Here is a 26,978-nt window from a genome sequence, read left to right on the forward strand (position 1 = left end):
ACGGTGGAGTGTCCGCTGCCGATAAACTCCAGGAAGTCGTTGGTATAGATGCCAGTCTCCCGCTGCTTCATCATGCCCTCCGACGGGTCCACAGCGTCTATGTGCCTGTGGGAGCGGCTGTAGTACTTGTAGTAGTAGTAGTAGTAGTAGAAGTTATAGCAGTAGTAGTAGTTGTTGGGAATCAGTAAATTTACCCTACCCAACAGTTAGGTCATTCGCAAAGTGAATAACACACCCGTCAGACAATCCCAAACAAACAAGTGCTTACCAGCTTTTAGGTGGTGAAGGTATCCAACAAGCAACTCCAGACAGCCGAACAAATAATAATCCTACCGGATCCGTGTAGTAAAATCTATCTGTCTCAAATAACTGCTGGGGGCACTTAGCTGAGAAGCGGGTTTCAAAAGATATTGTTGTCTCTGAAGTCTCGTTGCCGGGTGTAGTATCCCTCAGTCAGGTAATAGAAGGCACACTGTGTCCGAGTTAATGGGTGGGCTGCAGTGCCTTGGTCTTTACTTTGTGAAGGCCGGTGGTGGAGTGAGAGAAAACCAACCACGTGGGTCTGAAGCGATATTTTTAATTTCTCTCGCCAGATGGCGTGGCTTTCCTCTCTGTTTCCATAGGTTAAATTATCCTTGCTCTTTAATTTTAATTCAGCAAGAACAATTAGTTATTATTTCATGAAAGGAAACACTTCACTATTGTTATTTCTTTCAAGGTAAATATGGTTAGTCTTCAGGCAGTGAATAAGTTGATTCTGTCTCGGTTTGGGAGCCGATGACCGAAGTAGTCAAGTACCATCGAAGGCTTATTTGAGCTCAGACGATACTCATAGTTGGCTTGAACTCTCGGCCCGAGACTAGTTCCATAAGGGAAATAGTTAATTTGTCTAGTCCCCCGGTTAACTGGCCTAATTCCTAACATAGTATAGTCTATCGATTTTAGCTTGAGCCCTTGGGCGCGACACAAGGATTCCCCACGAGACCGCGCTGGTGCCACATCACTCCACTACTCTCCTCAGAGAGGGTGGCTACCTCTCTCTCTCTCTCTCTCTCTCTCTCTCTCTCTCTCTCTCTCTCTCTCTCTCTCTCTCTCTCTCTCTCTCTCTCGCGAGAGTGAGATCTACTTCATTTGTCCATTGTGGCGTAACGTTGAATGGTGCGGCCTGGCGCCTGTTGCCAAGGTCCGTCAGGCGGCAACGTTGCATGAGCCACGTTGCCAAGTGATATGGAAGGTTTACTGAGTCGTTGTCTTTCCCTCTAATCCCAGGTCGAGTGCCCCAGTCTGCGGGATCTGCGAGAGCAGTACCTCTCCCGGTGTCGTGATGTACATGGGAATTTTTCCCTTTCCCTAATGCTGGGTGAAAAGGCGTTCACCCCTGGACATGACGTCATGGGGTATCTGCAGGAGATGGGCATCCTCCATCTCTTGTAGGGTCTCTTCATAGAAAGTTCTTTGTATTTCACTAATGCATTTTTAATAAACATTTTATTATATTTTAAACTAGTGCTATATCTGAATGGACCATTTCAAAACTATCTTCCTAATAACTTTTATCACCCTTAGATTATTTTAATTATTTGCCTTCCATTTTATTACCCCGGTGCCATATGACCAAGATGTTGCGGCGCCATGAAAGAAACTCTATATCAATCAATCAATCAATCCCTCTAATCCCAAGCCATTCATAACACCACGCAGTCGTATTATGAATGTATGTAAATTCCATAAATAGATAACGTACAGACTAACAGTGAGACAAAACGACATGCGCAGGTCATCGCTAGATCTGTAAACAATGGGGGTTTCCCCGGGCCAAGCCACAGGGCTTCATTTTAAGTTAGAGTCGATGAACTATAGTAATGCCGCTCCTGCCCGCTCCCAGTTCCCACCCAGCGGCCCTGCCTCTACACAAGCTGCTGTAATTTCCAACACATCATCTTCATTTCTTGGCGTTGGACTCGTGTTGAGGCTGAGGCACTGGCAGGCAGGAGGCAGTGGACTGGAGGATATTTAAGTATGGTGACCGGACATCCCCCTGTCTGTGGCCCTGCGGCACCCACCTGAAGTCTTCCCGGTGGAGTTCCCTGCCCACGCAGCCCGTCCCGGCGGCCACGTCCAGCACCCTGGCCTTGGCTCGCCGCTCCGGGGGTACCCAACGCAGGGCCATCTCCAGCGTGATGGCGGGGCCACGGTACCCGCCTTTCCAGATCATCTAAGGGGACGGGGAAGCGAGTGATTAGAGGTGCGTACCCCAGGGGCCGCATCACTTCACTCCCGGACCTCACGGAATAATCGCCGGTTTAACGCAAAATCATTCCAGCGACACGCCATGATTCTGCGTAGGCACTTGGTACTGAAGGCATCTCTCTCTCTCTCTCTCTCTCTCTCTCTCTCTCTCTCTCTCTCTCTCTCTCTCTCTCTCTCTCTCTCTCTCTCTCTCTCTCACCATCTCCTCGTAGTTATCGGACCACTCGTCGTAGCCGGCCGCCATCTCCTCCGGCGTGACCCCCGGCCTGTGGACGTTCGCGTCCACCCTCATTGCCACGTCGCCCCGACTGCCACCCTCAGACATTATCCTGCAGCAGGGAAGAGACGGGAGAACCACAGGCAGGGCATGACTACAGTACAGTACAATTCCTTTATATATTCTTTATATATTTACGAAGGTAGGTACGGTTTTCTAGCACCGCGCCGTACTCCTCGCTGATTTGAGGGTTGGCTCTCAAGCCCCCCCCACCTCCATGACAGGTGTGGCCCGCCTCTCTCTCTCTCTCTCTCTCTCTCTCTCTCTCTCTCTCTCTCTCTCTCTCTCTCTCTCTCTCTCTCTCTGGAATGGAATAGACTAAGCAATCACATAGTTAGTGCAGCGACGATAGCTTGGTGTAACAGTAGACTGGATAGCTACATGGACGAGGATGACAGGTGATAGTGAGGTGTGGGTGCAGTAAGACTCTCCGGCTTATTGCACGGCCAGCTGAAGTTGCTCTCTCTCTCTCTCTCTCTCTCTCTCTCTCTCTCTCTCTCTCTCTCTCTCTCTCTCTCTCTCTCTCTCTCTCTGTGTGTGTGTGTGTGTGTGTGTGTGTGTGTGTGTGTGTGAGAGAGAGAGAGAGAGAGAGAGAGAGAGAGAGAGAGAGAGACTCGTGATCAGGCTGTGATGAATGAACTACACACACACACACACACACACACACACACACACACACACACACACTGCCAGGCTTCACGGTCTGACAGGGCGACGGTTCGAGCCCGCTCAGGCCGGATTCTTTCCGTTGACTAGGAGTGGTTACTATCCCCCCTTGAGCAAAGGGGATGGGGTGTGTGGGGTGTGAGGTCCTGGCAGTACCCATAGATCGACGATAAAGAGCACTTGCTCATGTCGGGAGGGTACCTGCTGATGGCGATTACGAGTCCAACACGTGATGAGGTCGTGGTGAATTACACACACACACACACACACACACACACACACACACACACACACACACACACACACTTTACACGTGGCAATTCCTAGCCGGCAATACAGCCGCGACGATCTAGCGGCTAGACCGGCTGGGTGCTCTCGGGAGAAAGTACCTTCACACGTGGGAGGAGCCGCCGGGAGCATCAAGACGTAAACTGCTAGTAAATGCAAGGGCATGAATTCACCTCAGACACCCCAAAAGGCTACTACCATATCTTAAAACCACAATGAGTTTGGTCCATCAGCCTAATATTGTAGAAATACTTTAAGTAAACGAGTTCCATCATAAGTAGTATTAATTGATTGACTGATTGTTTATTGTTGCATTTAACAACAAAGGAGAAGGGAGGAACATGCCATCCCAACCCCCAAGCATTACATAGTGTGATTATATAATACACGAAAATAACCGTTCCTTATACCTCCTTCGATATCTCGCAAAGAGATAAACATTTCCCGCAATGTTGCTGCCACTCTCTCAAAAGTTGTTTTGCGCAGACTCTGCTTCTTGTAGAGCTTATCTTGTGGGTCCCACAAGTGTCGATGCTGTCTCACTTCCTCTAGCAATGCCACCTCGGCCTCCCGGCTCCAAATCTTGTTATCTGCATCTGTCATTTCTTGTTTTATTGGCGCCGACATGTTGTTTACCCAGACGCCAGTCGGCAATACAAGACGGACACGCTCAGCTGCAGAGAACTTGCCGCGAGAAGAGCTCCCAGACCCAGACCCAGACCAAAAATGCTGCCGCGCCTGTATTGCCAGCCGCGAATTGCCAGGTGTAAAGCCGCCTTTAGAGGTGAGGTTCGTGATTTAAATGAGAAGAGATCGCAAGAAGAGAAGAGGGAGTTTTTTTGGAGAGTAATGGATATGAAAGTGAGAAAGTAGATCATAGGGTCGAAAGGAAGAAGTGAATAAAACTAACAGAAAAGGAGGAAGGGTGGAAAGTGACATAATTATACGAATATTAATGGAATAGTTTCATCGTAGATAGAATTAACGACTATTTGAGAGACAAAGAACCTGATATTGTGGGGCTGACGGAAAAAAAGTTGTGACCCAATTGAGGTGGTGGGGATTGGAGAAGGTGCATACAACATATGGAGGAGAGACAGAAAGATAAAACAGGGAGGAGGTGTGATGTTGATGGTTAAAAAAGGCATTAGGGTGGAGGAGGTAATTGAGGGTGAAGGCTTGACAGAGGTGTTGAAAGTGAAATTTGTGGGTGCTGAAGGAAGAAGGAGGCATTATGTAGTAGGGTATATGCCCCCATTAACAAGCGTATGGGGTTGCGGGAATATAAACAAATGATACAAGACACGGTGAGCTGCAAGGATGAAATGTTGAGGGAGTGTGAAAGAATACTTATAATGGGTTATTTCAACTGCATGGAGGTGGAATGGGAGGATTGGGAGACGCAGGGAGCAGACGAGTCATGGGGAGGAAGACTCCTGCAACTGGCAGTGGAACATGTGCTGACTCAGTGGATCAAGGAACATACCAGATTCGGGAAAGAAGGCGAGGCATCAAGACTAGACCTGGTATATATTTATTAAGGAGCCGGAAATAATAGAAAATCTTAACGTAGATTGTCCAATAGCGAAGAATGACCATGAGGTTGTGGAATTTGAAGTATCAGAAAAGTGAACGATTGGCCGAAAAGAGGATCACAAAATTGGGAGAAGCAACTACTGTGACTTTGTTAGCATGATAACCTTTTTTGAAAATGCAAATTGGAGTGGGCTGTTCAAAGCCAAGAGTACACAGGATAAGTGGGAGGAGTTTTTAAAGCTATACAAGGAAGCCGAAAATAGATATGTCCCCAAGGTAACCAAAAAGGATGTTGGTAAAAAGGAGTGGTTTATCAAGAGATCCGAGATAGTTAGAAAGAGAAAAGAGGAAGCTTGGAAGGGATGGAGGAGACGAAGAAGAATCAACTCGTGGAACGATTTCAAACAAGCAAGGAATGAATATACAAAGATTAAAAGAGAAGAAAAAAGGAAATATGAAAAAGATATAATCGACAAGTGAAAAGACCTACCCAAACTATTTTATAGACGTGTGAACGGCAAATTAAAGAACAGAGAAAAAATCGATAAACTGAAAATGGATGAAACCACATATGAGGACCCAGCAAAGATGGCAGAGGTGATGAATAATAGCTTCCATAGAATTTTCACAAAAGAAGAATTTGTACAACCCCCGGGGCAAGAAAAAGGAAGGGTTATGCAAGAGATTCAGTTAACGGTGCAGGAGGTCAAAGAAAGTTTCAACAAACTGGATGTAAGAAAGGCGACGGGGCCGGATGGAGTATCAGGGTGGATCTTGAAAGAATGTAGTGATCAACTTGCAGAGAAACTGCACTCCATAATGAGTGCCTCTCTGAGTGAAGGAAAGGTACCACAAGATTGGAAGAGAGCAAGCATAGTACGGTTACGATTTTTAAGGGAGGCAAGTGAGAGGACCCATTTAATTACAGACCGGTATCACTCATTAGTGTGGTTGCGAAGATATGTGAGAGACTGGTTAAAAATAGGCGGTCGGATTTCTTAGAAAGTGAGAAAATTACATCGGATTGCCAGTTTGGATTCAGGAAAGGGAGATCTTGCGTCACCAACTTGTTGTGTTACTACTTAAGTGTGACAGATTTAATACAGGAGAGAGAAGGCTGGGTGGATGGAGTGTACCTGGATTTGAAGAAAAAAATCTTTTTACATAGTACCACACGTGGGCAACCATGGACGTCCATCTTCTGTCCCTCGTGGCCCTGATGAACTGTCCACCCGTCATATTCCCCCGTGCCAGCTTTACCAATCCGTCCACGTATTTCACTCTCGGTCTTCCTCTTCCTCTGGTTCCCTCCACCATTCCTGTCATTATCAGATTCTCCAGCCCCTCTCTCCTCATTACCTGCCCAAAATATTTCAGTTGTCTCAATCTCACCGCCCCCATCAGCTCCCTCCTCTCTCCCACCATCTCCAATACTTCTTCGTTCGACCTTCTTGCCGTCCACGTGGTCTTCATCCTCCTCCTCCACAGTCACATCTCCATCGCCTCCAGCCTATTCACCATCGTCTTTGATAGAGTCCAACTTTCCACACCATATAACATTGTTGACCACACATGAGTTTATATTAAGCTTTTCCGTATTTTTTATAGAAAACTTTATTTGTCAATAGGTTCCTCATATTGCAAAATGCGGTCTTTGCTATACCTATTCTCCTTTTAATATCTGTATCACACCTTATATCCTCGGTCACAACACTTCCCAAATAATTAAAGTTCTCTACCCTCTCCACGGTTCGACCTTCACATCGCAGCTCCATTCGTGGTATGTGTGCATTCTTTGACATTACCAACCACTTCGTTCTCTGTACCTTAATTATCAAACCTTTGGATTCCCTTTCTTCTTTTACTCGGTTGAGCATTAATTGTATTTTTTTTCTTTATTGTTTGAGCATGCGTAGAAAGTCGCGTGCAGCGGAGCCGCGGGAGTGGGGGAGGCATGCAGTTAGCAAGTTCAGAAGAGCAGTCAGCATGAAAATATCGATAGAAGATAGAAAGAGAGGCAACATGGCGGCGGAAATTAAGAGGTAGAAGACTATCAGTAAGAGGAGGAGAGGTGTTGAGACGACGACGAGAGGTGTCAGCGAGCGACCTTCCTCAGTCAGCGAGCGACCTTCCTTTCAGTCAGCGAGCGACCTTCCCAGTCAGCGAGCGACCTTCCTCAGTCAGCGAGCGACCTTCCTTGGGTTCACACGTGACTTTGCCCCGCTGCTGTGTGGAGCCAACTCGCTCTTTCCTCTGCTTTCCTCTGCTTTTGCGGTGTGAGGCGTTCTGTGCTTCTGTGCACTGCTGCTGTGCTGGAGGACTACAAAACCAGGAGGATTACCTGCCTTCTACTACAGACCGCTAAGTGTTCTGATTTAGTATTCACTTAGTCAGATAGTGATCCACAGTTACTCCTAGGACAAGTGTATTAAGCTTTCCACATCTACGCTAAATTCAACATTCTTTCACGCCAACCCAGTGCTACACGGTTTTATATTGCTTTTGTGTTTTTTATATTGCTTTTGTGTTTTCTTCTTCTATTATTAGGATACTTTACTGTGCTGTGATAACAGGACTACGTGAATCAGGCGCGCCAAGCTACGTTAATTTCTAAGCCCACACAAAACACTAGATAATCCACTTTCCGCGCAAACCTAGTGAACACAGTTATTATCTTCTTTACGTAAGTGATTTCTCAGTATATTAATATTGGCCTGTGTTTTGTCTTGGTGGGTAGAAATAACCGCGCCTTTTTACCCGAGACACACCCTTTTCCCCGGGGAATTGACCTGACTGCGACCTCACAGCAGCTGTTGGTTTGTTTTCCTAGATACACATTTTTGCCCAGAGATTTGACCTGACGACCTCACCGCAGCTGCGTACTTTGTTATCGTCTTAACGCGCCTAATTGTTTCCGTCTTGCCTCGCCCATATCTTCACCATGACGTCCCTCAAGCGCTGTTCTGGGTGTGGCCTTCGCATGGCCAAGCAGTACTTTCTTTCCAAGGACGTTTGTAGGTTCTGCGTTAAGACTCAGAAGGATGATCAGAGGATCATAGAGTTAGAGAATAGGGTTAAGACTCTCGCCGCCTAGGTAGACTTACCAGTTAGTGCAGCAGCAACAGGCCCCGCCTCTTCCTCTTCCCCTTCCTCTTCCTCTTCTTCCTCGTCCTCCTCCCCTCCAGTATTGTCTTCTCCCACACAGCAGCCCCTCCCATCCTCCTCCTCCTCCTCCTCGACCATCTCCGGGATATGACGTCTTGGGGTATTTGCGGGAGGTGGGCGTTCTCCATCTCCTGTAGTCTTTTAAACGCTGAAGTTATTCTAATGGACCATTTTAGAACACTTTTTAATACCCCTCAACATACTTTGGTCCATGGATAGATTTTTCTAAACTAAGATTATTTTACTAATTTGCTTTCCATTTTATTACGCACTCCGGCGCCATATGACCCAAGATGTTGCGGCGCCACGAAGGAAATCCCAAATCAATCAATCAATCAATCCTCGACCATCTCCGCTCTCCCCGCTTCCCACCCCTCCTTCTCCTCTTCTTCCTCCTCCTCCTCCTCGCCTTCCTCTTCCGTCCCCCCTCTCCCCTCTCCCCGCCCACCCTCCTCCTCCTCCTCTCCCTCTTTCTCCTCCATGTCCTCCGCCTCTTCGCTCGTCCCTCCCTCCCACACCTGTCCTTCACCTTCCCTTTCCCCCTCTTCCTCCTCCCTCTCCTCGTCCGTTCCTCCCTCCCCCACCTCACTCTCCCTTTCACCTCCTCCTCCTTCCTCCTCCCCCTCCTCCTCCCCCTCCTCCTCCTCCTCCTCCTCCTCCGCCTCCAATTCCTCGCCTTCCTCTTCCGTCCCCCCTCTCCCCTCTTCCCGCCCACTCTCCTCCTCCTCCTCTCCCTCTTTCTCCTCCTTGTCCTCCGCCTCTTCGCTCGTCCCTCCCTCCAACACCTGTCCCTTACCTTCCCTTTCCCCCTCTTCCACCTCCCTCTCCTCGTCCGTTCCTCCCTCCCCACCTCCTCTCCCTTTCACCTCCTCCTCCTTCCTCCTCCCCTCCTCCTCCCCTCCTACTCCTTCCTCCTCCTCCTCCCCTCCTCCTCCTCCTCCTCCGCCTCCAATTCCTCGCCTTCCTCTTCCGTCCCTCCTCTCCCTCTTCCGCCCACTCTCCTCCTCCTCTCCCTCTTTCTCCTCCTTGTCCTCCGCCTCCTCGCTCGTCCCTCCCTCCAACACCTGTCCCTTACCTTCCCTTTCCCCCTCTTCCTCCTCCCTCTCCTCGTCTGTTCCTCCCTCCACCACCTCACCCTCCCTTTCTCCTACTCCTTCTTCCTCCTCCTCCTCCTCCTCCTCCTCCTCCACCTCCACATCCATCTCCTCCTCCTCTTTTCCACCTTCCACCTCTTCCACAATTTCTCCTCGTTCTTCACAGCAGGTCCCTCCCCTCCCTTCCCGCTCTCCCCTCCCCCCTTCACCCTCCCCTCCCCTCTTCACCCTCCCCTCCTGGCCCCTCTTCCGACCGTCGGGTTCTTGTTGTTGGTGATAGTCAGGTTCGTTATGTCGACAGGTATTTTTGCTCCAAGGATAAGAACAGGACGCGGGTGTGTTTCCCAGGGGCAGGGGTGGGCCATATATCAGACAGGATTGAGGCGTGTATGGCAAGCGAGGGATCGAACCCCATTGTCTTTCTCAGCTGTGGCGGAAACGACGTTTCTCGTGTTCCAAGCGAGGACCTTCTCAGGCGTTTTAGAGAATTGTTAGGCAGGATACGTGACGCTGGTGGGTCGCCAGTAGTGTGTGGCGTCCTGCCAAGGAGGGGCGTTGGCGATGGATGGCTGTCCAGGGCGATAGCAGTGAACAGCAGACTTGCTGAGCACTGCGGGCGCAATGGGTGGCTGTTCGTCGACAACTGGGACCTCTTCTTTGGCAACGACGCCCTCTACGCCCGTGACGGGATACACTTGATGTTCAAGGGTGTTGAGGCTCTCTCAGACTCCCTTGAGCGAGCACTTGGTACCCTGAGGGATTTTTTTAGTATAGGCGAGGGGGAGAGGAGTAATGGGAGTAATGGGAGGGGACATCTAGCTCATAATATAACCAGGCAGCTTAGAAGTAATTCTAGGGGAGTAACAGAGGACGGGCTAAGAATCTTCCATACTAACAGCAGGAGCCTCAGAAACAAGATAGACTTACTAAGGGGTGAAGCTTGTTCAGAAAATTTTGACATAATAGCGATCACTGAGACATGGAAATAGAAATTTTAGATCAGAATTTGAAATAACGGGTTATCAGATGTTTCATAAAGACAGAAGGGGCAGAAAGGGAGGTGGAGTTGCTAACTGCATGCCTCCCCCCCTCCCGCGGCCCCGCTGCACTCGACTTTCTACTCATGCTCATCCCTATACTATCCAAACCCCTTATGCAAGAGTTAACCAGCATCTTCACTCTTTCATCCCTCACGCTGGTAAACTCTGGAACAATCTTCCTTCATCTGTATTTCCTCCTGCCTACGACTTGAACTCTTTCAAGAGGAGGGTATCAGGACACCTCTCCTCCCGAAACTGACCTATCTTTCGGCCACCTCTTTGGATTCTTTTTAGGAGCAGAGAGTAGCTGTCTTTTTTTTATTAATGTTTACTTTTTTTTGCCCTTGAGCTGTCTCCTTTACTGTAAAAAAAAAAAAAAAAAAATATGTTAAAGACTCACTTAAATGTTTAGTTAACAATTCAGTCAAAACTAACATGGATTCAGAATCAGTTTGGGTGGACGTTTACAAAGGGAAAGAAAAACTAACACTAGGAGTTACAGTATGTACAGGCCACCCAACCTTAACAGGCAGGACACGAGTATATTACTACAGGAGATTGGCAGGGCGAGTAGGAGGAGAAATGTCTGCGTAATGGGGGGCTTTAATTATAGGAATATTGACTGGGAAGTCCTAGTGGGTGACCTGGAAGCCGAGGACTTTCTTGAAGTTATAAAAGATAATTTCCTTAAGCAGGTAGTTACTGAGCCTACCAGAGGAGATAACATATTAGACTTAGTCCTAACCAATAATGGGAACTTGCTACGTGAGTTGGAGGTGGGCGGAGAGTTAGGAAATAGTGACCACAGAACGGTTCGTTTTAGCTTAGACTGGGCGGTAACCCGCGAACCAAACCCAGTGTTATTGCCAGATTTCAGAAGAGCAAATTACGAGGGGCTTCGAAAACATCTTGAAGGGGTAAACTGGTATAATTTAGGGATTCATGAGGGCCAGAACTGCGGATTGGAGAGCCAGGAGAACCAGGTAGAAATGTCTTACAATACCTTAGTTAGAGTAATAGTAGAGGGGCAAGGACAGCATATACCACAGCGAACACTTAGAAAAGAAAACAATGATCCTAAGTGGATGACTCGTGGACTAAAACACGAGATTGGGTTAAATAAGGGAATTTATCAGAAAATAAAGAATGGGGAAACACATCTCAGGGGCCGGTACGTCGAACTATCTAGATTAGTTAAGAAAAACACCAGGGTAGCAAAAAGGAACTATGAGATCAAAATAGCAAATGAGGCGAATAGTAATCCTAAGGGCTTCTTTCAGATGTATAGAACAAAACACGGGAGAAAATTGGACCGCTGAAAACAAACACAGGGGAGCTAATAGAAAATTCCGAAAATATGAGCACATTGTTGAACGACTACTTCCTTTCAGTATTCACACAGGAGGATCGAACGACTATACCGGAAAGAGTTCAGGTGTACGAGGGCGGGGATGGCGACAAATTGAGGGATATAATCATTACCAGGCAAGTAGTTCACGATGAGATAGATAAGCTTAAGAAGAACAAGTCGCCAGGTCCTGACGGGATATTTCCGAGGGTATTAAAGTAATTAGGCGATGTACTCAGTGACCCACTAACCAACATCTTTAAGATGTCGGTAAATACTGGCTATGTGCCGAGCCTACGGAAAGTAGCTAATGTGACGCCGATTTTTAAAAAGGGGGACATGTCAGTTGCTTAAAACTATCGCCCAATTAGCTTAACATCGGTTATAGGCAAAATGCTGGAGTCCATAATAGCCAGGAACATTCGGGAGCATTTAGAGAAACATAGCTTAATTCACGATTCGCAGCATGGGTTTACAAAAGGTAGGTCATGCCTCACCAATCTCTTGTCCTTCTACAATAAAGTATTTGAAGCGGTTGACAGCGATGAAAATTATGGTGTAATCTATCTTGATTTTAGTAAAGCGTTTGACAAAGTTCCTCACCAACGACTGTTGCTTAAATTACAGGCTCACGAAGTAGAGGGTAAAGTTTTGAACTGGGTCAAGGCGTGGCTTAGCAATAGGAAGCAAAGAGTGCAAATCAATGGTAAAAGATCTGGCTGGGGATGTGTTACGAGTGGGGTCCCACAAGGTTCGGTATTAGGTCCACTTTTGTTTATTATTTATATCAATGACTTAGATACAGGAATTAGTAGTGATGTTAGTAAATTTGCAGATGATACCAATATCGGTAGAGTAATTGAGTCGGATCGGGACGCTAGTATTCTCCAAGGTGAACTCAACAGATTGTATGACTGGGCGGATAAATGGCAGATGGAGTTCAATGTAGGGAAGTGCAGTATTCTGAGTGTAAGTAGGAACAACCCATCACATAACTATTGCTTAAATGACACTCTCATAAGCAGGTCTGGGTGCGAGAGGGATTTAGGGGTCTTAGTGAGCTCTGATCTCCGTCCAAGGGCACAATAGGGCTAATAGGGTGCTGGGATTTATTTCAAGGAGCGTAAGCAACAGAAGCCCCGAAGTCTTCCTCAAACTATATTTAGCATTAGTTAGACCTCATCTTGACTATGCGATTCAGTTCTGGTCACCTTACGATAGAATGGATATCAAAATGTTAGAATCGGTGCAAAGGAGGATGACTAAGATGATTCAGGGGTTGAGAAACTTGCCATACGAGGAAAAACTAAAACAGTTAAACTTGCATTCTCTAGAAAGGCGAAGGGTGCGTGGATACATGATCGAGGTTTATAAATGGATGAAGGGCTTTAATAAGGGAGACATTCATAAGGTTTTGTTGGTAAGAGAACCGGGTAGGACACGAAGTAATGAGTTTAAACTGGATAAATTCAGATTCAACAGGGATATAGGCAAAAATTGGTTTACTAACAGGGTGGTGGATGAGTGGAATAGGCTTAGCAGTCATGTGGTGAGTGCCAATACAATTGTCACATTCAAAAATAGACTAGATAAATTCATGGACAGCGATATTAGGTGGGGTTAGATACACGGGAGCTTAGGGTCAAAGGAGCTGCCTTGTACAGGCCTACCGGCCTCTTGTAGACTCCTGCGTTCTTATATTCTTATGTTGAGCGTCCTTTGGGGGGCTCCCAGTGCCTTCATGCGTCTCAGAATGAAAAGTTTGTAGGAAGCCACCCTGATAATGGTGCTGACGTGCTTGCCCCAGCTCAGCTTGCTGTCCAGGGTGACTCAAAAGTAGTTTCGTGGATTCAACCACCTGCAGCTGGTGAGGGCCAACCTCCAGGGCTGGCGGTGGGATAGCATTGGTGGAGGTGTGAAAATGCATCACCACCGTCTTGTTGGTGTTGATGGTGACGTGGTTATCTTGCGTCCCGCTCTGCAGTCGGTCCAGAATGTGTTGTAGGGGCGTGTAGTCAGGGGCTGTGTTGTTGATGGAGATGTCCACTGGACAATCATCCACGTACTTCCAGCGATGAGGGGCGTCTAACAGTGCATTGTTGATCAGAATAAGGAAACAAAGAGGTCCGATGCGCGTCCCTTGTGGCACCCCAGCAGAGAGGGGCTGGAGGGTGGATGTGCTACCTTGATGACGCACAGCTTGGTGCCGGTGCGTCAGGAAGTCCGCCAGCCAGGATGTCAGGTGGGAGGGCAGGCCGATGTTTATGGCCTTGGTGATGACAGTGGTGTGGTCAACCAGGTCGATGGCTTTCCGAAAGTAAATAAAGGCGAGGGCAGAGGAAGTTTTTTTTCTGGTTTTCAGGTTTTTTAGAATGAAATCAAGGAAACTTATGAGGCAATGTGTTGTGGAGGAGGCTCTAATGTTGCCGAACTGCCTCTGATCAATTTTGTAATGAATAGTATCATATGCCCGGCTAAACACAAAGTCTTCACAAAGCAGGCTCGGGATTGGAGTGATGGCAATGGGTCTTAGTTCATTAAGTGAGATTTTTATGACAAGTTCAATAATATGATTCATACTGACAAATGTGTCCTATGCGTAAACTATCATATAACATCGTAGACGCCATGACACCAGGTTGCCAGAGCACGATAATTCACACCTCTGTCTCGGGTGCCGCGACGAACTATAACTATAACTCCTCCTCCTTATCTCTCTCTTTTCCATTCCCTCCTCTTCCTCCTCACTCAGGCTTAGTATTGCGGAAGACGAAGACGAGACCCTCCTTGTCACAGAAATAGGTTGGGACGATGCGCCGCTCCACCTGAAGGAATTATGACCATCATTTCAAATACGTGACCTTCTCCCCCTGGCCAGCTCCTGACCATCTCCTTATACCAGTGTCCTGACAGGCGCCCATACAGTGAACAGCCCCGCCAGACATAAACCTTGATTAGAGTAAATGTTTTCTTGTACCAACGTTGCCAGATAGTTGTACTCAGTCTCTTATATTTACCAACATCCGACCCCAAAACTGTCTCCTGGGGCTCAATAACTAAATGCATTTATATCTGTCGTTAAAATGGTTAATTCCTGATGTTTCTTGGCAATAGTTAGGTGTCAAAAAACGGTAAATACTATGCTCTGAGTACGATAATCTGGCAACGGTGCTCCCTACCTTCTTCCACTTCCCGTCCGACTCCAGCTGGTCCATGTAAGGCTCCAGCTTGTCCTTGTAGGAAGGCACGGTCTGTAGGTGCTCGTGGCGCATCACGATGATCACGAAGCCTCCTGGAGTACCGGAGAGGAGGAAATAAGTTAATCATTGGGGCATACGCTAGGAGGCGCGTCGTCTAGCCCACCCTAGGAAGACCGCCTCAAGGTTTATTCCATGCAAATCTGAAGTCTCTATGTAGGCTCTTTCCCATCCTAAACGGCGCCTAAGTTCGCCTGTTTGAAAAACCTCTCGTAAAAGTTGCTGGGATTACCATGAACTGTTTTGCGATCCTATAGTAGGAGTAGGTAGGAAGACACCAACCGAACGGGCGTGAGCTACTCCCGGTGAGGATATATGGGAAGCGAGGAGGGTGCTGAAGCCCTTCAAAGACCCTTCCCATGTCCTCACTAACCGTTTCCCTTTTGTCTCATCAACACCAGAGAGCAGTTCAGCATGCTCTCTAAAGAGAGTTCCTCTCTCTTTCTACACCGCATTATATTCACACAACACACACACCTTTTCCCAAAATTCAAAATTCTAAATGGCGAAAAATAACAATGCCTCTCAGTCCCCGCCTGGGGGGAGGGGGGGGGGACCATAATTTCCCCCAGGGAGGATTCCCCTTCTAGCTGCCGACTTGAGAGGTGTCCTGCTAACTCTTCGAACCTCCTCCTTATCAATTTCTGCAACATTCGCGGTCTTCGTTTTAATTTTCATTCTGTGGAACACCATCTCTCCTCCTTTAAACCTCACCTTCTCTTCCTCACCGAAACACAGGTTTCTGAGGCTACTGACAGCAATCTATACTTTGTTCCCTCCTATCTCTATCCTAAATTTCAATCCAAAGCTGGATGTTGCGCCTACGTGCGCAACGACATCACTTGCTCTCGTGCCCACGACCTTGACTCTTCTGAATTTTCCACCATCTGGCTAAGACTTAATTGTCATTCTATTACTAAATATATCTGTGCTGTTTATCTATCACCTAACTCTACTAACTATGTAAAATTCTTTAACTATTTGAATTCTAAAGTGGAGCACATCTTGACTCACTCTCCCTTCGCTGAAATCTCCATCACGGGAGATTTCAATGTTCACCACCAGCTTTGGCTTTCATCCTCTTTCACAGACCAGCCTGGTGAACAAGCCTACAATTTTGCTCTCCTCAACGACCTAGAGCAGTTGGTTCAGCACCCTACACGTATTCCCGACCGTCTTGGAGACAGGCCCAACATTCTAGACCTCTTCCTTACCTCTAATCCTTCTGCTTACTCTGTCAAACTGTTCTCTCCGTTGGGCTCCTCCGATCATAACCTTATTTCTGTTTCCTGTCCTATCGCTCCTGCACATCCTCTGGACCCACCGAAGAGGCGATGTTTCTGGCATTTTGCTTCAGCTCGGAGGGACGACCTGAGGATGTACTTTTCCTATTTCCCGTGGAATGATTACTGTCTCCAGGAGAGAGACCCCTCTGTGTGTGCCCAGTGCATCTCAGAGGTGATTGTCTCTGGAATGGAGGCACACATTCCACGTTCTTTCTCTACTCCTCATGCTAAAAAGCCTTGGTTTAATCATGCTTGTTCTCGTGCTATTAAAGATAGAGAGGCAGCTCACAAAAGGTTTCAGAGCCTTCGAACTCCCGCTAACTATGACCTTTACATTTCATCCCGGAATCGTGCCATATCTATTCTCCGACTTACCAAAACTTCTTTTATCAATAAAAAATGTCAACACCTTGCTTCTTCTGATTCTTCCCGTGACTTCTGGCATCTAGCCAAAAATATATCCTCCAATTTCACTTCTTCCTCTTTCCCTCCTCTCCTTAACCCTGACGGCAGCACTGCCGTCTCATCTGTCTCTAAGGCTGAACTCTTCGCTCAAACTTTCTGTAAAAACTCAACCCTGGACGATTCTGGGCATATTCCTCCTACTCATCCCCCCTCTGACTCCTTTATGCCCGTTACTAAGATTCTTCCAAATGATGTTTTCTATGCCCTCTCTGGCATCAACTCTCAGAAGGCTTATGGACCTGATGGAGTGCCTCCTATTGTCCTTAAAAACTATGCTTCCGTGCTGACACCCTGCCTGGTCAAACTCTTTCGTCTCTGCCTATCAACATCTGCCTTTCCTTCTTGCTTGAAGTATGCCTTTGTGCAGCCTGTGCCTAAGAAGGGTGACCGTTCCAATCCCTCAAACTACCGCCCTATAGCTTTACTTTCCTGTCTATCTAAAGCTTTTGAATCAATCCTTAACCGGAAGATTCAAAAGCACCTTTCCACTTCTAACCTTCTATCTGATCGCCAGTATGGGTTCCACAATGGGCGTTCTACTGGCGATCTTCTTGCTCTCTTAACTGACTCTTGGCACAAGTCTTTGCTTACTAAACTACCCTCTTTCGGATTATATCCCTTTCTCTGTTCCTTTATCTTCAGTTTCTTTTCCGGCCGTTGTATCTCTGCGGTGCTAGACGGTCACTGTTCTTCCCCTAAACCTATCAACAGTGGTGTTCCACAGGGCTCTGTCCTATCACCCACTCTCTTCTTGTTATTCATCAATGATCTTCTTTCAATAACAAACTTTCCTACTCCACTCTGCATTATTCAACTTCTTTCAATAGAAGGCCATCCCAACAGGAAGTACACGACTCCAGACTGGAGGCTGCAGAACGCTTAACCCAAGACCTTGCTATCATTTCCGATTGTGGTAAAAGAAACCTTGTGTCCTTCAATGCCTTAAAAACTCAATTTCTCCGCCTATCAACTCGACACAATCTTCCAAACACCTATCCCCTTTTCTTCAACAACACTCAGCTGTCACCTTCTTCAACACTACTAAGGATTTCAGAGGCTGTGCGGCCTCGTTTTTTGGGAATAATATCGTAACGACCAATCGTATCGGTACGAGATTTTGCGACAGTGTATTTCACACACTGCCTTAATTTTTAAGGGTATCGCCAACCGCCACAAGTAGAGAATAAAGGCACTTGTCCCTATACCAAGAGGGTAAAGTCATCAGTGTCAGGCAAAGATACGAACACAACTACCAGAGGCTCCGCCCACCTTGTTCCTCTTCCCTCCATCTCCCGCCTCCTCCCTTCTCCCTCAATCTCTCTCTCTCTCTCTCTCTCTGGAAGATACATACATACTCGAGAATGATTTTTTTTTTTTCAATTAAGGCATGCTTGATGTGATACTGGGACTTTAATTTTGAGCATAGTGATACACATCTGGGCCGTGGACGTAATGACATGTGAGAGTAGGGTGAGGTGGTAAATGATGACTACCATGATTGATGGTAGAACGATTGCTCGCTTGTATTTGTTTCTCTCTCGTTTGTTTTTTGTTGTTTTCCTTTTTGCTACCTTTCTTCGTCACCTGACTTTGACTCGCGGCACCAGTCGTCAAGTGTATCCTTAGTAAACCAAGAGTGTCCTTGCCATCACTATATTGTATAAAGTTCCTTAATATAAGCCTCATAACCCAGTGTCCCTCATCCACACTCAGTGATTCACTTTTAGTACTACCTCAAACATTTTATACCTTCGCAATTCTTCCCGTTACCATACTTTCAGCTCTTCCCTGACAATAAAATTAATAGCACCACTATAATTTGGCGATAAGAGCACCATTACTTTTATCAGTAGGTACATGCTATACAATAGCCCTACGAAAACGTACACCATAAACCACCAAACCACTACGCTACCAATAGTTACGGAGGTAATTAGGCTATGTAAGTAACACGTTACCCTACTCTCAACTTTATTTAAAGGATGCCTATCAGTATTAGAAAGAGTATATAACGCCACTACAATTAATGCATGCCTTTCATTCATTATAGTTACGAAGCTACATGAGAGAGAGAGAGAGAGAGAGAGAGAGAGAGAGAGAGAGAGAGAGAGAGAGAGAGAGAGAGAGAGAGAGAGAGAGAGAGAATGGAGGAGGCGGGAGATGGAGGGAAGAGGAACAAGGTGGGCGGAGCCTCTGGTAGTTGTGTTCGTATCTTTGCCTGACACTGATGACTTTACCCTCTTGGTATAGGGACAAGTGCCTTTATTCTCTACTTGTGGCGGTTGGCGATACCCTTCAAAATTAAGGCGGTGTGTGAAATACACTGTCGCAAAATCTCGTACCGATACGATTGTTCGTTACGATATTATTCCCAAAAAACGAGGCCGCACAGCCTCTGAAATCCTTAGTAAATATCCTCGGTCTATTCTTAACTCAAAATCTCAACTGGAAACTTCATATCTCCACTCGCGCTAAATCAGCTTCCTCGAGGTTGGGCGTTCTGTATCGTCTCCGCCAGTTCTTCTCCCCCGCACAGTTGCTATCCATATACAGGGGCATTGTCCGCCCTCGTATGGAGTATGCATCTCGCGTGTGTGTGTGTGTGTGTGGGGGGGGGGGGGGGGCTCCACTCACACATCCTTTCTGGACAGAGTGGAGTCTTAGGCTCTTCGTCTCATCAGCTCTCCTCCTCCAACTGATAGTTTTCTACCTCTTAAATTCCGTCGCGATGTTAACTCATTTATCTTCTATCGCTATTTTCACGCTGACTGCTCTTCTGAACTTGCTAACTACATGCCTCCCTCCCTCCTTCCCGCGGCCCCGCTGCACACGACTTTGTACTCATACTCATCCCATAGTGTCCAAACCCCTAATGCAAGATTTAACCAGCATCTTCACTCTTTCATCCCTCACGCTGGTAAACTCTGGAACAATCTTCCTTCATCGGTATTTCCTCCGGGCTACGACTTGAACTCTTTCAAGAGGAGGGTATCAGGACACCACTTCTCCCGAAATTGACCTCTCTTTCGGCCACCTCTTGATTTTTTTTCTCAGGAGCAGCGAGTAGCGGTTTTTTTTATATTATTGTTTTATTATTATTTTTGTCTCCTCACTCACCGTTCTTTGCGACGCGCACCAGGTCGTCGAGGCCACTGAGTGGGATATGACCTTCGCCCATACCGCCCGAGATGACCACCAGGTCGTATGTGTCTGAGAGAGAGAGAGAGAGAGAGAGAGAGAGAGAGAGAGAGAGAGAGAGAGAGAAGAAAAATACGTATATTAATCTTTAAATATGAAACAACAACAATAACAATAATTCCACTCACACAGCTCTCCTGGACAGAGTGGAGTCTAAGGCTCCTCGTCTCATCAGCTCTCCTCCTCTTACTGACAACCTTCTACCTCTTAAATTCCGCCGCTATGTTGCCTCTTTTTCTATCTTCTATCGATATCTTCATGATGACTGCTCTTCTGAACTTGCTAACTGCATGCCTCCTTCCCCCCCGCGGCCCCGCTGCACACGACTTTCTACTCATGCTCATCCCTATAGTATCCAAAACCCTTATGCAAGAGGTAAACTCTGGAACAACCTTCCTTCGTCTGTATTTCCTCCTGCCTATGACTTGACTTATTTCAAGAAGAGTGTATCAAGACACCTCTCCACTCGAAATTGACCTCTCTTTTTGCTACTCTTTACTTTTATCTTTTATGGGAGCGGCGAGTAGCGGGCTTTTTTTTGTACTCTTGTTGAACTTGAGCCGTGTCCTTTCATGTAAAAAAACAAATCACTAATACCTTTGGGCACGGTGGAGTGTCCGCTGCCGATAAACTCCAGGAAGTCGTTGGTATAGATGCCAGTCTCTCGCAGCTTCATCATGCCCTCCGACGGGTCCACAGCGTCTATGTGCCTGTGGGAGTGGCTGTAGTAGTTGAAGTAGTAGCAGTATTAGTAGTACTGGAATGTTTCGTTTAGTCGGCGCAACATCAGTGGTCATATGCCGGAGAGAGACAGGAGGGGAAGGAATTATAGGAGAAGGGAACAGATCCCAGGAGACGGGACACAGCCCCCGATTAATACCTGGTACCCATTCACTGCTGGGTGGACAGGGGCGTAGGGTATCGGAAAAGACGCCCAAATTTTTCCACTCCGGCGGGAATCGAACCCGGGCTCTCTCGGTTGTGAGCCGAGTATGCTAACCACTGCACCACGAAGCCCCCAGTAATAGTAGTAGAAGTTATAGCATTAGTAGTTGTTGGGAATCAGTAAATTTACCCTACCCAACAGTTAGGTCACTCGCAAAGTGAATAACACACCCGTCAGACAATACCAAACAAACAAGTGCTTACCAGCTATTAGGTGGTGAAGGTATCCAACAAGCACCTTTAGACAGCCGAACAAATGATAATCCTACCTGATCCGTGTAGTAAAATCTATCTGTCTCAAATAACTGCTGGGGGCACTTAGCTGAGAAGCGGGTTTCAAAAGATATTGTTGTCTCTGAAGTTTCGTTGCCGGGTGTAGTATCCCTCGAGTCAGGTAATAGAAGGCACACTGCGTCCGAGTTAATGGGTGGGCTGCAGTGCCTTGGTCTTTACTTTGTGAAGGCCGGTGGTGGAGTGAGAGAAAACCAACCACGTGGGTCTGAAGCGATATTTTGAATTTCTCTCGCCAGATGGCGTGGCTTTCCTCTCTGTTTCCATCGGTTAAATTATCCTTGCTCTTTAATTTTAATTCAGCAAGAACAATTAGTTATTATTACATGAAAGGAAACACTTCACTATTGTTATTCCCTTTATGGTAAATATGGTTAGTCTTCAGGCAGTGAATAAGTTGATTATGTCTCGGTTTGGGAGCCGATGACCGAAGTATTTAAGTACCATCCAAGGCTTATTTGAGCTCAGACGATGCTCATAGTTGGCTTGAACTCTCGGCCCGAGACTAGTTCCATAAGGGAAATAGTTAATTTGTCTAATCCCCCGGTTAACTGGCCTAATTCCTAACATAGTATAGTCTATCGATTTTAACTTGAGCCCTTGGGCGCGACACAAGGATTCCCCACGAGACCGCGCTGCTGCCACATCACTCCATTACTCTCCTCAGAGAGGGTGTCTACCTCTCTCTCTCTCTCTCTCTCTCTCTCTCTCTCTCTCTCTCTCTCTCTCTCTCTCTGCATGGCAGCGCAGGGCGCAAGAGTGAGATCTACTTCATTTGTCCATTGTGGCGTAACGTTGAATGGTGCGGCCTGGCGCCTGTTGCCAAGGTCCGTCAGGCGGCAACGTTGCATGAGCCACGTTGCCAAGTGATATGGAAGGTTTACTGAGTCGTTGTCTTTCCCTCTAATCCCAGGTCGAGTGCCCCAGTCTGCGGGATCTGCGAGAGCAGTACCTCTCCCGGTGTCGTGATGTGCATGGGAATTTTTCCCTGTCTCTAGTGCTGGGTGAAAAGGCGTTCACCCCTGGACATGACGTCATGGGGTATCTGCAGGAGATGGGCATCCTCCATCTCTTGTAGGGTCTCTTCATAGAAAGTTCTTTGTATTTCACTAATGCATTTTTTAATAAACATTTTATTATTTTTTAAACTAGTGCTATATCTGAATGGACCATTTCAAAACTATCTTCCTAATAACTTTTATCACCCTTAGATTATTTTAATTATTTGCCTTCCATTTTATTACTCCGGTGCCATATGACCAAGATGTTGCGGCGCCATGAAAGAAACTCTAAATCAATCAATCAATCAATCCCTCTAATCCCAAGCCATTCATAACACCACGCAGTCGTATTATGAATGTATGTAAATTCCATAAATAGATAACGTACAGACTAACAGTGAGACAAAACGCCAAGCGCAGGCCATTGCTAGAGCTGTAAACAATGGGGGTTTCCCCGGGCCAAGCCACAGGGCACAATTTTAAGTTAGAGTCGATGGACTATAGTAATGCCGCTCCTGCCCGCTCCCAGTTCCCACCCAGCGGCCCTGCCTCTACACAAGCTGCTGTAATTTCCAACACATCATCTTCATATCTTGGCGTTTGACTCGTGTTGAGGCTGAGGCACTGGCAGGCAGGAGGCAGTGGACTGGAGGATATTTAAGTATGGTGACTGGACATCCCCCTGTCTGCGGCCCTGCGGCACCCACCTGAAGCCTTCCCGGTGGAGTTCGCTGCCCACGCAGCCCGTCCCGGCGGCCACGTCCAGCACCCTGGCCTTGGCTCGCCGCTCCGGGGGTACCCAACGCAGCGCCTCCTCCAGCGTGATGGTGGGGCCACGCCCGCCTTTCCAGATCATCTAAGGGGACGGGAAAGCGGGTGATTACAGGTGCGTATCCCAAGGGCCGCATCACTTCACTCCCGGACCTCACGGAATAATCGCCGGTTGAACGCAAAATCATTCCAGCGATACCCCATGATTCTGCGTAGGCACTTGGTACTGAAGGCATCTCTCTCTCTCTCTCTCTCTCTCTCTCTCTCTCTCTCTCTCTCTCTCTCTCTCTCTCTCTCTCTCTCTCACCATCTCCTCGTAGTTCTCGGACCACTCGTCGTAGCCGGCCGCCATCTCCTCCGGCGTGACCCCCGGCCTGTGGACGTTCTCGTTCGCCCTCATTGCCACGTCGCCCCGACTGCCGCCGTCAGACATTATCCTGCAGCAGGGAAGAGACGGGAGAATCACAGGCATGGCATGACTACAGTACAGTACAATTCCTTTATACATTCTTCATATATTTACGAAGGTAGGTACGGTTTTCTAGACCCGCGCCGCACTCCTCGCTGATTTGCCGGCTAGCTCTCAAGCTCCGCCCACCTCCATGACAGGTGTGGCCCGCCTCTCTCTCTCTCTCTCTCTCTCTCTCTCTCTCTCTCTCTCTCTCTCTCTCTCTCTCTGGAATAGACTAAGCAATCACATAGTTAGTGCAGGGACGATAGCTTGGTTTAAGAATAGACTGGATAGCTACATGGACGAGGATGACAGGTGATAGTGAGATGTGGGTGCAGTAAGGCTCTCCGGCTTATTGCACGGCCAGCTGACGTTGCTCTCTCTCTCTCTCTCTCTCTCTCTCTCTCTCTCTCTCTCTCTCTCTCTCTATTATTTCCAAATATTTACAAATTTTCGCAGAAATACCAAAAAGATTTGGCAAACGGTCAATGAATTAAAAGGTAATACATACAAAGCAAACAATATCAAGTCATTGCAGTATAATAATTCAGTATTAAGTGATCCGTCAGATATATCGGAAGCCTTCAATAGATACTTTTCCACTATTGCATCTGAACTTGACAGAAAACACCCAAATATAAATATAGACCCGAAAGACTATCTTAAAGGTAACTTTCCAAATTCTATGATGTGCCCTATTGTTACTACCTTTGATTTGGGTACAGTAATTACGTCATTAAACAATAAAAAATCAGGCATTAATGATATATCACCCTCTGTTATTAAAAGAAACTCTCATTTGATTTCAATCCCTCTGGCTATACTTTTTAATCAATCTGTTACAACTGGAACTTTTCCATCTCTGTTGAAGACTGCAAAAATTATACCTATCCACAAGTCTGGTCCCGATGATGACCCTAAAAATTATAGACCAATATCTCAACTTACAATTTAAAAAAAAAATATTTGAAACTTTAATAAAGGTTTATTTAATTAAATGTCTTGAAACTAAGAATATATTAAACCCTTCTCAATATGGTTTTAGGCGGAACTGCAGCACTTTTGTAGCCTTAAATGTATTTTCTAGTGATGTACTTTCTGCAATTGACAAAAAACTCCATGTCTTATCCATATTTATATATTTTGCTAAAGCCTTTGATACAGTACATCATAAGATTCTTATTAACAAAATGTACCACTATGGGATCAGACGTCCAATCTACTACCACTGTAAAGCTTGGTGTACCTCAAGGAAGTGTTCTAGGCCCAATTATGTTTCTAATATACATCAATGATATATCAATTTTTTTCATTAAGGCTAAAAGTATTTTGTTTGCTGATGACATGACACTCTACTTAACAGGTCCAAACCAAGATCAACTTGTACTAAATGCAAATCATGAGCTCGAAAAACTATACCAATGGTGTCTATGTAACAGACTTACAATTAATACAAAAAAAAACTTGCTTTATGCTATTCACTACTAAAAAAGCGTCTAACTTGATTAATTTAAAAATCAATAATAAAATAATTTCTAAAACTGATAGAGTGAGATTTCTTGGTGTAGATTATGATGATTCATTATCATTTAAATATCACATACATAACCTTACACTGAAAATATCACGACACATTGCTTTACTTTATCAAATAAAGGATCTCATGCCTCAAAATGTATTAAAGTCAATATACTATGCACACATTTATTCACTAATTACCTACTGCAACCCCATTTGGTGTACAACATACACCACCTATTTAACCCCCCTAAGATTGCAGCTCAAAAAAATTGTAAGAATTATTACTAATAGCAACTATTTAGCACACACTAGTCCACTCTTCAAGGAAACCAAATTTTTCAAACTGGATGATATAACTAAACTGGAAATAGCTACATTCATGTACAAAAAAAAGAATGAAATGCGTGACCTCCTCCCATCTCATGATTATAGTACCCGTCACCGCGACAATCTAAGCTTTCCTATTCATCGTCTTTCAAAATTCCAACATTCCACTACTTATTTGGGTCCAGTAATTTGGAATTCTATCCCCACACAAATTCAAGAAGCTCCTTCCCTCAACACATTCAAAATCCGATTAAAAACTAATATTATAATGACCTATTAACTGACTCACTTTTTTTCTTATAAATCTGCATGGTATGTACTTTAAAATATTATGTTAATTATTTAATGCAACATATGAGCAATTTACTTATGTATATGAATGGGTGTATGCATGTATATGTGCGTATATGTGACAGGGCTCTGTCCTATCACCCACTTTCCTTCTGTTATTTAGCATTGATCTTCTTTCTTTAACAAACAGTCCTATCCATTCATACGCTGATGACTCCACTCTGCACTGTTCAACTTCTTTCAACAGAAGACTTTCTCAACAGGAATTACAAGACTCCAGACTGGAGGCTGCAGAACGTTTAACCTCAGACCTTGCTATCATTTCCGATTGTGGTAAAAGGAACCTTGTGTCCTTCAGTGCCTCAAAAAAAAAAATCTCCACTTATCTACTCGACACAATCTTCAAAATACCTATGCCCTATTCTTTAATAACACACGAGGGCGGACAGGGTCCCTATAAATGGAAAGCATATGTGCGGGAAAGAAGAATTGGCAGAGACGATACAGAAAGCCCAACCTCGAGAAAACTGATTTAATGAGAGATGAGATGTGAAGTTTCCAGTTGAGATTTTGAGCTAAGGATAGACCGATGATACTTAGTGTTGAAGAAGGTGACAGCTGAGTGTTATTAAAGAATAGGGCATAGGTATTTTGAAGATTGTGTCGAGTAGATAAGTGGAGATTTTTTTTTGAGGCACTGAAGGACACAAGGTTCCTTTTACCCCAATCGGAAATGATAGCAAGGTCTGAGGTTAAACGTTCTGCAGCCTCCAGTCTGGAGTCTTGTAATTCCTGTTGAGAAAGTCTTCTGTTGAAAGAAGTTGAATAGTGCAGAGTGGAGTCATCACCGTATGAATGGATAGGACTGTTTGTTAAAGAAAGAAGATCAATGCTAAATAACAGAAGGAAAGTGGGTGATAGGACAGAGCCCTATGGAACACTACTGTTGATAAGTTTAGGGGAAGAACAGTGACCGTCTACCACAGCGGAGATAGAACGGCCAGAAAGGAAACAGGATATAAAGGAACAGAGACAAGGATAGATACCGTAAGAGGGCAGTTTAGAAAGCAAAGATTTATGCCAGACTCTATCGAAGGCTTTGGATGTGTCTAGCGCAACTGCGGAAGTTTCATGTTACTTTGAATATCAATCGTTATTTACATGCAGTGCATTATTAAATTACCCTTTATTTCCACTTGCAGAGCCAGCTGTCTTCTAATCTACCTGAAATGAGATAATTATATGAACTTGAAATAACATATAGATCGTTCGAGAATGATGTGACTATGTTGTTTGATACAAGCTTGTCATCCGTTTTTTTTTTTTTTTTTTTTTTTTTTTACAGCAAAGGAAACAGTTCAAGGGCATATACAAAAAATATTAAAGAAAAAAATCCCACTATTTACTGTTCCTGAATAGAGTACAGGGGAGTGGCCAAAAAGAGAGGTCAATTTCGGGAGGAGATGTGCCCTGAAACCCTCCTCTTGAAAGAGTTCAAGTCGTAGCCAGA

General features: G+C 45.8%; 1 protein-coding gene across 4 annotated transcripts in view; it reads right to left on the reverse strand.

Annotated features, from left to right (window-relative positions):
• Positions 1–23,334, reverse strand: part of LOC127002488 (demethylmenaquinone methyltransferase-like) — a 266,522-nt gene extending 243,188 nt beyond the window's left edge. For 3 of the 4 annotated variants that reach the window (XM_050868495.1, XM_050868490.1, XM_050868493.1), the window contains exon 1: positions 23,186–23,334. In XM_050868495.1, the coding sequence (XP_050724452.1) occupies positions 23,186–23,311 (126 nt within the window). In that variant the 5' untranslated portion in view covers positions 23,312–23,334. Of the gene's footprint in view, positions 1–2,449; positions 2,658–23,185 lie in introns of those variants that run through there. The other variant, XM_050868494.1, reaches the window with a different exon arrangement.
• Between the last annotated feature and the right edge of the window lie 3,644 nt (positions 23,335–26,978).

This window comes from Eriocheir sinensis, chromosome 23, assembly GCF_024679095.1.
Source record: "Eriocheir sinensis breed Jianghai 21 chromosome 23, ASM2467909v1, whole genome shotgun sequence".
Taxonomy (NCBI): domain Eukaryota; kingdom Metazoa; phylum Arthropoda; class Malacostraca; order Decapoda; family Varunidae; genus Eriocheir; species Eriocheir sinensis.